General features: G+C 31.4%; 1 protein-coding gene across 26 annotated transcripts in view; it reads left to right on the top strand.

Moving 5' to 3' along the window:
* The window catches only part of PPFIA2 (PTPRF interacting protein alpha 2), a 485,065-nt gene that overhangs the window by 300,061 nt on the left and 170,471 nt on the right, over positions 1-14,533 (top strand). For 23 of the 26 annotated variants that reach the window (XM_017543486.2, XM_017543479.2, XM_017543480.2 and 20 more), the window contains 2 exons: positions 778-942; positions 6,717-6,791. In XM_017543486.2, the coding sequence (XP_017398975.1) occupies positions 778-942; positions 6,717-6,791 (240 nt within the window). The remainder of the gene's footprint in view (positions 1-777; positions 943-6,716; positions 6,792-14,533) is intronic. The other 3 variants (XM_017543489.2, XM_017543501.2, XM_017543498.2) reach the window with 1 other exon arrangement.

The raw sequence follows: 14,533 nt of genomic DNA, 5'->3' as shown, positions 1-14,533 counted from the left end.
CTCACCGCAACCTCTGCCTCCTGGGTTCAGGCAATTCTCCTGCCTCAGCCTCCTGAGTAGCTGGGATTACAGGCATGCACCATCATGCCCAGCTAATGTTTTGTACTTTTTTTTTTTAGTAGAGACGGAGTTTCACCATGTTGACCAGGATGGTCTCGATCTCTTGACCTCGTGACCCACCCGCCTCAGCCTCCCAAAGTGCTGGGATTACAGGCTTAAGCCACCGTGCCTGGCACATATATTTTTCTATAAAGAATAATTTTGAATAAAACCATGTGATTATTTAAGTTAAAGTAACATTATAATGATTATGCTTATTTTATTCAATGCAAATAATTTTAATGACCAAATATAAATGAAATAAATTTTGACTTTTACTGTTATCCTCTAAAAAGATCATGATGCATCAAGCAGTGTTCTTTCATCATTATCATACCTAGTTTGTCAAGTGTACTATTTCTACTGAATCCATACTGAAATTATTAAATTGGCTAGGGGACTGCATAACATTTGCATTACATTTTTAAATTCAGTAATTTGTTATAAGATCAAATACAATTTATCTTTAACGTATTTTATAAAATCCTTTATAAAAAAATACGTATTTTATAACGTATTTTTAAACAGGTTTGTGCATCTTTGTTGCCACTTGTAGTGTAACCTGCAGCTAACATTGGGTACTATGGAAGCCTGTAATGTTTTAAGGGGGAAATCATTTTGTAAGTATTGGTGACTTGTATTCATAAGATTAAATGCATTTTCTGTTAAACCCAATAGCTATTACTGGAGCATTTGGAGTGCCTTGTGTCACGACATGAAAGGTCACTAAGAATGACGGTGGTAAAACGGCAAGCCCAGTCTCCCTCAGGAGTATCCAGCGAAGTGGAAGTTCTCAAGGCACTGAAATCTTTGTTTGAGCACCACAAGGCCTTGGATGAAAAGGTATAGTACAGATAAAAGATTCAAACTTAACTACGCTTTTGTCATCAGCATCATTCTCTTTCTCTTTATCTGTTGACTCACCTGACTAAAGTCAGTCAGTTGAGGCACACATTTGAGTTATATGAAAAATCATTTTAAAAAGTGAAATGGATTATTGTGTGTATGTTGGTAATATTCATAACCATCTTCTTTTTATAAACCACTGAATCTATGGCTTATCAGAATGAGACTTCTATTATGGTACATTACAGCCCTAGTTCAGATGGCATTTGAAATGTTGTATCCTCTCTCTTTTTCTGTCTTTCAAACCCTGGTCATTCTCTATAGATTCCAAAATAAGAGACTACTAAGTGAAAATTATATCTATTCTGAAGTACAAATTGGATGTACTTTAACTTTTAGACATTTATTTTAGAAACATCTGATTTTCTAATGTCTCTAATATCTTAGTTTTAAATATTCATTTGAAGAGTCTCTGCATGTAACACCATAAGATATTAGTAGAAAAATCTGTTTAGATATTTTTAAAAGTAGCTGTAAGCTTCTCTTAGCTGTTACTCAAATAAGTTATACTGACATATATAACCAATATGATGATAATATCCTTTGGAGATTAGGAAGCCTTATGACATGATTTCAATTTTGTGAGATTTCAGACTGAACTTTTAAAAATTAATAAAGCTTTAGGAGTTAGAGTAGAAATTGGGACACTTCATTGTAAAGTATCTGACAAGTTCTGAGCGTTAAAATCCAGACAAGGGATTATTTCCCAGTTATATCTAGTTTTTAAGCATGCAGACATTTTTGTTCTGTTTAATATTTATCTACATTTATATATTTATCATTGGTCTTCCAGATGTTCTGAGAACGGGATTATGTGGAGTTTGTACATGAGGATAATTATAATTCTGTCTTCTAGAGTATTAAGAAATTGTATCTCATTTTTATTTTAGCAATGAGAAGCAACTAGTATAAGAATTATTTTGAATAAAACAAAAATGAATATTATATAAAAATTCTTGCTAAATATGACATCAAATAATTATTTAATATTCAATATTTAGTTTCATATTATATTTCCTCTCTTTTTATAAAAGCACATTGCTAAGAATTTGCAAGAGTTTATATGTATAGAATTTTTAGTATGTATCAGACTCCTTGGCAGATGTTTGACACACAAAGATAAATGAGATATTCTTATTATGACTGAGAAGTTCAGAGTCAGTGCTAGGAATTCACCCATCAGTGAAAAACAGTTCTAAACAAAGTATTTACATCACAATATGTAGTCACAGAAAAAGTTACGACTGTGTGAGTAATGACAAAGACAAGGATGTCTTCAAAAGAGGGTGACATTTGATCCAGGTAATAAAGAATAATTAACAGTTTTTTAAGCAGAGAAGGATATTCTAAGCAGCAGGACCAATACAGAAAATAACCCAGAGCTGTAAGAAAAAAAAGGACCCATTCAGAGAAAATTTAAGAGTTTTAAATGACTTAAATGAAGGTGCTAGAGAATTTATGATTTGAGATGTTCCCTGTAAGTATTACCGCATCACTTAAGTGAAGGATGCTTTTACAAAAGAATGATTCTTTATCAGAAAAGAGGTAATAAACAGCATTTAAGACAAATAACCTGATCATGATGAGTACCTTTAAGAAGGAAATGTTGTACAACTTAATCTAGAAATAATTTACTTTACAGAACTTCAGTGGGCTTAGCATAACTAAATGTGTTGTTCTATCATGTGGCCCTAGGAACTATAATAATATGTATTAACTCACCAGAGGTCTCCTGAACATTGGTGAGTTCAGGGGCAACTGAACTGATTATCAACAAGTGATTCTCAGTGGCCTAAAGAAGAAATGTTATGAGTTGTAGCTCTGGAGTCAGACGATCTGGACAAGTGACTTGACCATTCTTAAAGCATTTTATCTTGAACTACGATAATAATATACTGACCTCAGAGTTGTCATGAGGATTAGATATGATCTGATATGCAAAGTTTTCAGCCAGTGCTTAGCATATGGCAAGTCCTGAGTGAATATTTATGAATATTATTATTAACAGGAATAAATATCAGCATTTGATAAAACTTTCAAACCAAGTAAAGATTTGATATTACTCTTGATCAGATGCTTCATTAAAATAGCATTTCATTTAGTTATCAAGGGACTAATATGTATCTAAGTGCCTTCATAGACAATATCCCTAAGAGTAACTCACAGCTTCTCACAGGGTTGAGGAGGGATGCAAATATAAACATATAAACAAGTAAATACAATATACATAGAAAGTCAGTAAAAGATACAATTAACCATGCCTTGAGGACAAGAAACAAACAACTTTATCTAGAGGAATTAGTACATATGCAGAACTAAATAAGCTTTACAAGGATTGAGCATAGCTATAGATAGTTGCAGTGATTCATAATTTTAATTATTAATGTCCATTTATTTATATATCCACTGAGTTGTAGGGTAGAATATTCATAATTAGCCAAAACCAACAGTAATTTTGAAATCACTCTACAATGTGTTTACCAACTCCATGGGTTGGAAAACATGAGACATATACTTGTGTTTTACAATTACTCAGAAATCATTGACTATTAAAAAAAACATATTGGACATGTATAGGAAATGTAAACCAAAACAAATTAAATATATATGGCTTCCATATATATTTTCATTATCAAATATCATGGTGTGAAAAATGAATTAGAGCTTCGGGTCTGAGGAGGTTTCCTCAAAAATATTTTCTGTCACAGGAGTGATAATTCCTGAAATGTAACCCTGCCATATATTAATTTCAGTTTGGAATGTGTATTTCTTCCATCAAGGTCTCTTTATCCTGAACACATACGTTATTTTTAGAAACTTATTTTAATCTTTAGGGATAAAATTTCTATGGCTTTGAAACAGCTTTTGGGGGCAAAACAAAAATTGATGTAATGGATGAAATTAGAAATAAAAAATAGATGCATATAAATAATAATAGAGTCGCACTATAGGTCTGTAAATAAACAATAGGTTTTAACTTGAGGTCTAGACAGACAATAGATTAATTGAAAGTGGTTCAATCATTTTAAAAATCAGAAAAATTATATATAGAGATAAAGCTATCAACTGTGTACCAATATTTAGGAAAAATTGAAACTGTTTATGGCTTATCAGTCATTTCTAGATAGCTTCACAAGAACATAAAATCCATCAAGAAAAATAAATTGTGGCATTCTGCCAGTGTGATATTCCGAGCAGAGAGGAAACCAGAAAGACTTTTCAGAGAAACCATTTTTTTTTTCTTTTAATGCAATTCAAGCCAAACAGACAAAGTAAAATGTTAGGATTCTTTATACCCTGGAAAGAAAACTCACCCCACCAACGATTTTTCACTACTAAGTTTTGCAGAGACAAGTACAAGACAAGGTTTAACAGATTGTATTTTCCTGAGTATTACTCCAAAATTAAAGACACAGAGAATGGTTCATCCTCATATAAATATGAGTTTTATATAAAAACCCCTGTATTGGTATTTATAGCATCAATTTTTGAATTTATAACGTAACTCAAAATACATTGAGATTTTTAAAATTTTCTTGTAAAACTGTTTTAGATTTATTACTTTGTTGACAACATAATCTCAATTTGTAAACCACTAATCTAAATGTATTGAGAGATGATTATTTTATTTTCATATTATTTGATAAACTTGTTAATTTTTATTCCTTAAAAACTCACTATAATGAGAATATAAATGCTTAACATGTAGTAAGTAGAAAACAGTTTGGAACTGTCTTAAGAATTTAAGTTTAGCAAAAGAAAGTCAGAAAGATATTTTAACTTACCATATAGCCTAGATTCAACTACTTCTTGTATGATGTGAATGACTCTTGTAGAAAGGTTTTAATAAGTCAGTATTTTAAAATATGGTAACTTCCTCTCTCTACAGTAGTTTAAGTGTGATTTTATCAATGTTGTGTATGGCAAGATTATTAATATATTTATATTGCTTCATATTGCTATTCTCATCAACCAGGTTTACTAGGCCTTCTTCAAAATACTCATATTTTACAGTTGATATTTTAGAATATGGGAATCCTGTTAAACATCACACATTTGCCGAAACCTTTTTTGATATGTGCATTCCACACATCAGCTATCCTACTCATTTTCATGGCTTTGGGATATTTACTTCTTTTGTGTGTATTCAAAATTCATAAAAAAGTATTCTCCAAATGGTCAAAGATTTCCTGCTATGTAACTAGTGTTTGGTTATTAATTGGCATTAATTCTATGTATTTTGTTAACAATTGGATATTTGTCTAACAGAAATAATAACTTGGCAGTTAATCTCTTGCTCAATATTGTGAAAGATCCTGTGCAACTATTTTAGACATCTATGTCCTTTATGTGTATATTATTATTTTTAGAGAAATTGAATATAACAAAATATAATTAATATTAAAATTCCCACTTGGACATTTTTATTGCTGATTCAAGGTCTATTTCAGGACTTAAGTGCATCCATTCATCTGAATATGTATGTTATTGTAATATAATACTGAAACAGGATTTAGAGTTTTAAAAATCTTAATTAGATTCTAGGTTAATAGGACATTACTGATTTTGTTTGCTAACTAGAAAAATAATGTTATAATTCCAACTTAAATGTTTTTATGCATCTGAGTTTTCATATTCCCTGTTAAATTTTACTAGAGGAGAAAAATACCATATATTAAAATATACTGTCAGTAAATTAAAAAATGAAAGCTTATAGGAATATAATTATGTATTAAAACACATATTAACTGCACAAACACTGTAGCATTCCCATGAAAAACCTATATTAATTTATAAATAATCAAAAATCCACCATGAATGGCATCTTAAGTTAAAGTTATAAAGTTTGTTGATTTTTTAAGGAAATTAAACTACTGTAGTCATTCATTTTAATTCAGCAATATTTTTTTCTCTGAAGTGTTTACTTTTGAAATATATGTAACAGGACATATCTATAGATCTAAACATATAATAATGAAAACAATTTTAGAAATCACAAGGAAGCAAGAATCAAAGAAATACTTATTTGAGTTTCAGCAAAGTAAGAAACAAGTATAAATTATATCTTCAAACCAAACTATACAGAGATTTTGGTTCTATAAAATACAGTGATGTAACCTTTGCTTTCTGGAAGCTAGTTGAAAGTTCCACAATACTTAAGTACTTTACAATTCCTCAAAAGCAAAGTAGACCTCTAATTAATACAAAACATAGGAGCAATGAACATTTTTCAGATTCTAAAAGGCCTTTCCTTTAGGTGAAGGATTTTTGAAGTTAGATACTAAGTGCCAAATGAAAATTCACTTATTTTACAGAAATAGAGAAAAAGGTGGGGTATTGTTTTCTCTATTTGTCATGCTTAATCAGTGACTATTTTTCAGATGAATTCATAATATACTTTTGAACTTTGTCTCCACTTACTATGAATCAGAATTCAGAACAAGACAAGTCAATCTCCAACCCCACCTGAAGCTCTATCAGGGAACCACCAAAAGGATTTGCTTACAAGGAAATCCCTTGATACAGGGACAATACGAGGTGACAATGTATTAATTGTATTTCTGCCAGGTTTAGTATTCTGAGCACTTAGGGATATAAATACTTTAATAATTTGCCAAATTGACTGTCTCTGATTATGTTAATGATGGGTTCAGCACAGTTTAATATGTATGGGATGTACATTACTGCACATATTTTGATTTTTCTTCTAGGTAAGGGAGCGACTGAGGGTTTCTTTAGAAAGAGTCTCTGCACTGGAAGAAGAACTAGCTGCTGCTAATCAGGAGGTAACATGCCACACTTTCTCCTCTTTTGAGGTGCAATATTGCTCACATTACATCCCTTGTGTTTCACGTCACTTTTATTAAAACTGTCACGAAAAATAAATTACATTCTGTCTATGCCATTGAACAAGGCTTGTTGAAATTAGTTGCCAGAGTCTTGTTTTCTGATTTTTGGTTATTTATATGTGTCACTACTAGACCAAAGGAAAATTATCAAGAGCTAGTGACATGTGAGCTAGAGAGATGAAGATTTAGAAAGACTGCAGGCAGAACGTCAGTCCTTTCAGGAAGGAAAACACAGCTCCAAAATTGGAACACATATCAAATAACTGTTAAACTTAGAAAATGCTACAAATAAAAGTTAACTCCTTGGAGAGATATACTTCTCCTCAGGTCCTGCCTATTCTTATCTTCTAAAAGCACTGCATCCATATTTAGTGACATCATTGAATCCACTCCTGCTGCTATTCACAGCTCCATAAAAAGTATTTTCAATCATCTTTTTTAAGATTTAAAGAGTTATTTTTCTCTTCAGAAGATTTTGCTTATGTTTTAGTACACAAATTATCTTGGATAATTATTCATACATATTAAATAAATGTGCTTATATGTATATAAATGTGTATATATGTGTGTATTTACATATACATACATATATGGATAGATGGGGGGAGAGAGAGAGAGAGAGAGAGAGAAAGAGAGAGAGAGAAACAAATTTAACCTGTGAGAGCCACTAAAATAGTCTCATCTCTTCTTTTCTCTGATATTCATAAGGCTACTTTTTTCCTAGAAGTTTATTTCAGTCATATAGTATTGTATTGCTAGTATTGGACATACTAAAATAATTTAGCAAAATCTTCCCACTCTTAAATAACCAAGGGTAGAGGGGAGGGAAAAATGAAGAGGGTTGATTAATGGGTACACATTTTCAGTTAAATAGAAGAAATATGATCTAGTGTTCAATAGATCAGTAGGTTGATTATAGTTAACATTGATCTAATGTACTTTTCAAAATAGCTAGAAGATGGTAATTTAAATGTTCCTAGCAAAAAGTAAAGAAAAATAGTTAATGTGGTAGATATTCCAAATATCCTCATTTGATATTTACACATTATATGAATGTATCAGATTATCACAAGTACCGCACAAAGTATGTACACCTATTATGGATTAATAAAAAAATACATAAATAGATTTATAAAAAGGTGTGAGAGGCTAATATCAGTGATGATATGTCTTATAAAGGGATTTACAAGATAATGTTTACATATACATTATGCATACAGGCAAATACACATTTTCAAACCACTCAATAAATCTTGTCAGTAAAACTCCTTTGTTCTTTAAAATAAACTAGGTTAATTAAATGAGTGTACATATGCCTTTGTTTGTTCCAGCCATAACAATTTAAACTTTAGAAATAAGGACTTTCAGCTAGAAGGAGAGTAAATTCTATGTTAATTAAAGGCTAGCAGTGTTGAAAGCATAAATGGTGAAATAACCATTTTTAAAATGGAAAAAAAAGCTTTTTGATGACCAGATTCAGTTTAGTAAACAGGATGGTTTAGAAAAAAAAGAAATAAGAGATTGATACCTCTCAATCATCATAGAATAAAAGAACCTCTAGAATAATAGGTAATGACAAGGATAACTCAGTCTTTTAAAGAGATGGGGTAGATTAATTATCTGTGGGATGGGGTGTATTTGTTCCTGAAACTATCAGGAAAAAAAAAGTTAAATGTGTATTCATTTTATATTTTATTAATGTTAATTGGGATTTGTATTTGTGATAAAATATATATTTATTTCGCATGCATTTCTCAAAATATTCTATTGATAAGGGCAAACAAAAAATTTGGTGGCTACTAATATAAAAGCATGACTTAATATGACAGTGATAGAATTTCTATTTGTCATAAACAAAGGTGTGATAAGGCCAATAGGCTAAAGTAAGCTGAAATAAAAGTGTCCCATAAATTCAAGTGAAGCTCTGAAGATTTGCTCCAGATCTAGCAACTAAGTAGTTAATTCAATTATACGTAAAACCAAACAGCAGCACTTGAGAACAAAAGTAAAGAAAAGATTTATGACTGTTTCCTGGAATATAGCTTTATCCTTCAAGTATTATTGTGTTATTATAGTCTCCTATACACAGTATGGTGCATTTGATTGATTTTACATAGATAAAATAAGTTTTTACTCCTTAACATTCCTATATATCTATGACAGACTTTTCTGAATGCATCTTACTTTGTTTAAAATCATCTGTACAATGAAGAATCATTTGCATAAGTAAAAATCATGCCTGTTAGTAATTATTGTGCTCATTATTAACTTTTATATCTTTCCATTTTGTCGTTGATTTTAACTAATGTCCGTGTGGCTTAACTTGAATTCTTCTTTAGAAAATCACAAATCCAGCGATAAAGAAAATTTACTTTAATTTTCCAATAATAAATTATCTATAAATATTAGTGATTCTTTTAAGAGAGTAATTAGGAAAAAAGTCAACTTTAACTTTTTAATAAAATTGATATTTCAAAATGAAATTTGAAAAAATCAGAATGGACTGATAGTTTGAGTTCTTGATTCTCTATAGTAACAGCAATTTGTGTAAGAAATTGCTGTTAAGTAAAACATCAAGTATTGATGATAACAAGATTGTTTATAAACCTGATAAAATATGTTTAGAAAAATTCATACTATTATCATCTTTAGGAATATGAATTAGGTGACTTTTGAATGTTGGAGGTAATAACTGACAAAGGTATTTTTAAAAACAGAGCACATTTTCATGAAAAAGAAAGTTTAAAAAAAATCTTGGCCAGATTTGGTGGCCCACGCCTGTAATCCCAACATTTGGGAGGCCAAGGCAGGCAGATCACAGGGTCAGGAGTTTGAGATTATTCTGGTCTACATCGTGAAACCCCATTTCTACTAAAAATACAAAAATTATCTCAATGTGGTAGCATGCACCTGTAGTCCCAGCTACTCGGGAGGCTGAGGCAGGAGAATGGCTTGAAACCAGGAGGCAGAGATTGCAGTGATTCAGGATAGCACTACTTCACTCCATCCTGGCAACAGAGCAAGACTCCATCTCAAAAAAATAAATAAATAAATAAAAAATATATACACACATATATTTATTTATGGAGCCAAACAAAATTATATAACATAGATGAAAATGATCAGGAACCACAGCAAAAGTCCTGCATATAGCTAAATGAGCAAGGAACTGGAGAAAGTTTTATGTGATGCTTCAGATTTAACAAATTTCTTTTTCTTTGAGACAGGGTCTCACTCTGTTGCCCAGGCTGGTGTGCAGTGGCACAATCAAGGCTTACTGCAGCTTCTACCTCTCAGCCTCAGGTGATCCTTAAACCTCAGCCTTTTGAGTAGCTGGGACTACAGTTGTACACCACCATGCCTAGCTAATTTTTTTGTATTTTTTGTGGAGATGGAGTTTTGCCATGTTTCCTCTATTGGCCTTGAATTTCAGGGGTCAAACAGTCCGCCCAACTCAGCCTCCCAAAGCACTGAGATTTCAGGCAAGAGCCACCATGCCCAGCAATGCTTCTGATTTTAAATTAAATTTAAAATTTATTTACAAGCATTCCTTGAAATTCAAATCTATTTGTTTTCTGAGTTCATATTGCCATCTTCAAGAGGAAGGGTGCCACATTATAAGAATCTGTTTGATTCCTTAGTTTCTGGTAATTATAGCGAAAATTTAGTTATAAAAATTTATCTAAACATTTTTTTTCTATATTAATTCAATTCCCAAAAATCAAAAAGGAGAATTAAGAGATCTAGATTTTGAATGCTATCTTGTTGTATTCATACATACACATATATGCATATGTAGAATCTGAAAAAACTATGCAGTTTATTCCATCATTGTATCATTTTAATAGACTTTATTGTCTCATCTATATATCATTATTATACAGAGTCAGTCTCTCTCTCTCTCTCTCTCTCTCTCTCTCTCTCTCTCCCTCCCCCTCCCCTCCTCCCCCATCACCGACCACCTTGTCTTATTCTCACAGATTGGTTTTCAGTTATCACTTCCTATTTTCTTTGTAATCTCTTCCATGGATCCTTCATCTATTCTTCCCAGACATCCAGGAATTCAACCATGACTTCTGTAGAAAAGAAACCAAAATCTATGGTTCAAGGTTTTTGAGCTCCACAAAAAATTTCAAACATCCCTTTGGCATTTCCACAGGGCTTTGTTAATGATTGTACAGACTATTCTCTCCTACAAATTTCCAGCAGGGGGGTCAGTGGGAGCTGAAATCTAGCTCAGGGCAGACATGCACCAGAGGACATAGCCACCTATAGGGAGTACATTTTCTAATTTATACAAAAGTATCTTGTGCTCTGGTGGGCCTGAATCGTCACCTAGTTTTCCTGATGTGCTCTTGGATTCTATATGGCACATTAATGTGATAAAGTGAGTCGCCTCATTAAAAAGAATACAAAACTATACATTCTTTTCTGGAAAGAGCTCCAAAATATTCTGCCATGTAAAAAGAATGGAGTTTCATAGAATACTCTTAATATTTTTCAAATATAAATAATAATTCATTATTACAGGAATAGAAAAAGTTTTAGATATAAGTACCAAAGTATTATTATTTGTTGTCTCCATTGTTTGCAAGTATATATCCCATATGTTTCTATAGTGTTTGAATTTTTTATTAACTTCTCATTAGTCTTATAAACAAAACAATAAAATTGTTTTAGAGTCAGAATTTATTCTCCATAATGAAATTAATACTAGGTCATTTTAGGGAGCACTTAATAGTAATGATCCCTCAGTACATGCTAAATACATACAAGTCAGTACACTAATGCTGGCAGGTACATACTACTATTATTTTACACATGAGACCAGAGAAGTTATTTCTCCTAATGTACTACTATTCCCTCCTACTTGAAAATGTGGTTATCTTTGAACTTAACTCTGCTCTCAGGTTGTTCGCCATATCTGTTTACTCTCATCATTATCCATATGTATTAAAATTACAATAGTTCAGATCTTTATGCATTCTCACCTGAAATATTGCAGTAGGCTTTTATCTGTTCTTATTGCTTATCCCTTTTGCTGTATAATTCTGCAAGGTTAAGCTTGCTAAGTGAAGTCCCAGTTATATTGATTATTTTTTAATATGTTATCATCTGTAATATATACAGATATGTTGTATATATAAATACATTATAATATATACAATAAATATATTAATATAATATTAATATATGCCATATTAATGCATTGTAATATGGTATATATTAATATATATGCAATATCATATAATATATAATATATATAATGTAATATATACCATAATATATTAATATGCCATATTAATACATTGATAATATAATGATGAATATGCTATATGAATATATGTTAGCAATATAGTGATATATGTTACATAGACTTGTAATATGCCATCAAAAATTTCTTTAGTATTCCTAAACTACAGGTCCTGCTTTAACTTCCACTACCCCTACTGTTCTGCCTAAGTCATTCTAAGGCCTTGTTAAATCATTGAGTATATATATATTTTTTTAAAGAAGCCAACATTTTTTATGACTCTAAATCTTACTTATGCTAAAGTCTTTTCTAGAATATCTCCACAACTCCAATTCACTCATCGAAAACATATTTCCAAAAAAAAAAAGAAAGAAAGAAAACATTTCCCCACGTAAGCTCAAGCTCAGATGTCACCTCTTTAGTGAAATATTTTATAATTCTTTGCCAATAGGCTTCTTAATTTAAATTGCTAAAGCTCATTGCTTCAGAACCTATTACAACTGTTCAAGTATTAGGGATAATTATATACTTGTGTAAGCCTAGCTCATTAGTTTACTGAGTAGATAGACTTCATCTTTCTCCTTTATATATATTTCACTCAGTAACAGTGATATGAACCTCTTAATCGATATGTTTGTCAAATTGCATTATATACATTTCATTCTGACTAGTGTTTTCATGTTGTTCCTTGACTGCTCTCTTAATTGAACTATTTGAACAACATTCAGTATGCTCAATAAACAGCAATATGATGATCATATGTATCAAATGAACAAGGCATTTCTTCTTTCAATTTAATTAATGAATCCCTACCATGTGAAGAAAATTTCGAGTATCTCTGAAAGGAAAAACAGAAAGAAAGAAAATAAGTGAGGCATCATGTAAATTTTCATGTAACTTGCCCTCTAGTGAAAGAGATAGACATAAACACATATAACTAACATGTAATTTAGTGCAAAATGAAATACAAAATACAGGCACAAACAAAATACAGATGGGAACGGAGAAGAAGGGATCAGAGAACACTTCACCATAAAAAGACAGCGTTTGAACATACCCTTGAAGGAGGACTATGATTTGACTTCAAAACTGTAGGAAATATTTTAGGCTGAGGAGACAGAATTATTAAGAAAATCTGAAACTGCCTGTTTCAAGAATAAGGAATGTTGTATTGATGAGAGTCAGGATGTGAAAGGATGCAGAAGAGGAGGGTAAAGAGATTCATAAGATCCAAATTCTGGAGGGCTAGAAAATTGTAGATTTTATACTTTATGAAATGAGAAGGCACTAAAGGTAATATTTTGGTCTTGTTTCTTTTTCATTTTCCAGCTTTAAACTACCATTGCCAAAATAGAAGATATCCCATTTCTAAAAAAAGTTTCCATCTTTTAAAAGTTTTTTTTTTTGGTAAAGTGAAAACCATTAAAAGTGTGTTTTTGTGAATTTATTTTTGTTATGTTTTGCTTTTGGCAAAGTGTAAGGCTGAGGTGGCAAAGAATGGGAAAGTTGGCATAATTTGATGTGCTTGGTTAGCATAATAATATAATATGTAATTTTAATCATGGTACTTCACCAAATACTCGGCATCTTCCATTTGCCAGGCATTTTATTAAGTACTAGGTATAAATATGTTAACAAACTCATATTAGTAAAAAGTTAGTTCTGCTCTGAAGGCTGGTATGTGGGATTGATGTGTTAAAAAGTAATTATAAGCTGGGTGCAGTGGCATATATATGAAATCCCACCTACTCATTAGACCGAGGCAGGAGGATTGCTTGAATGCAGGTGTTTGAGATGAGCCTCAGCAACAAAGTGAGACCCATCTATTTGTTAAAAAGCAATTATAATGAATAGTTAGTATTTAATGTGTAGAGAGTTTCAGTTTGGGAAGATGAATGAAGTTCTGAAGATGGATGGTGGTAAGGCTTCTTAACAATGTGCATGTACTTTATGCCATTGAATAGTACTTAAAGGGCACACTTAATGATAAAAAATATTAACTTTGTTTTATCACATTAAATGTAATTACAATACAGTATGACTAATGTGAAATAAAGGCAGGTACAAAGTTTAGAAATATTACCAAAGATAGTAATTCATTGTATGGGTATGAATAGGAAGAACAGATGGTGCTATAAAAATGAGTATAAAGAGCTCACCAGATGGACTTGGAGGAAGAAAAGGGAAGCAGGTAAAGGTAGGATTGGGGAGGAAGTGACTCAGAGCGGAAGATCTGAGTGAGGGGTAGCTAGAACTGGGCTTTGCTCTGCAGACAGCAGTGAACCAACAGAGTTTTTAGGCAGGGAAGAGAAATGTGATCAGATTTTTTATTTTATAGACTAATGGTATCTTAAAAAGTTAAAGGTAAAAAAATGTATTAGACGGCCAAGGTACTGTATTTAAAGATATATTTAAAAGAATCTTG

This window comes from Cebus imitator, unplaced genomic scaffold (genome assembly GCF_001604975.1).
Source record: "Cebus imitator isolate Cc_AM_T3 unplaced genomic scaffold, Cebus_imitator-1.0 Scaffold156, whole genome shotgun sequence".
NCBI lineage: Eukaryota > Metazoa > Chordata > Mammalia > Primates > Cebidae > Cebus > Cebus imitator.
This window is presented reverse-complemented; position numbering and strand designations above follow the sequence as displayed.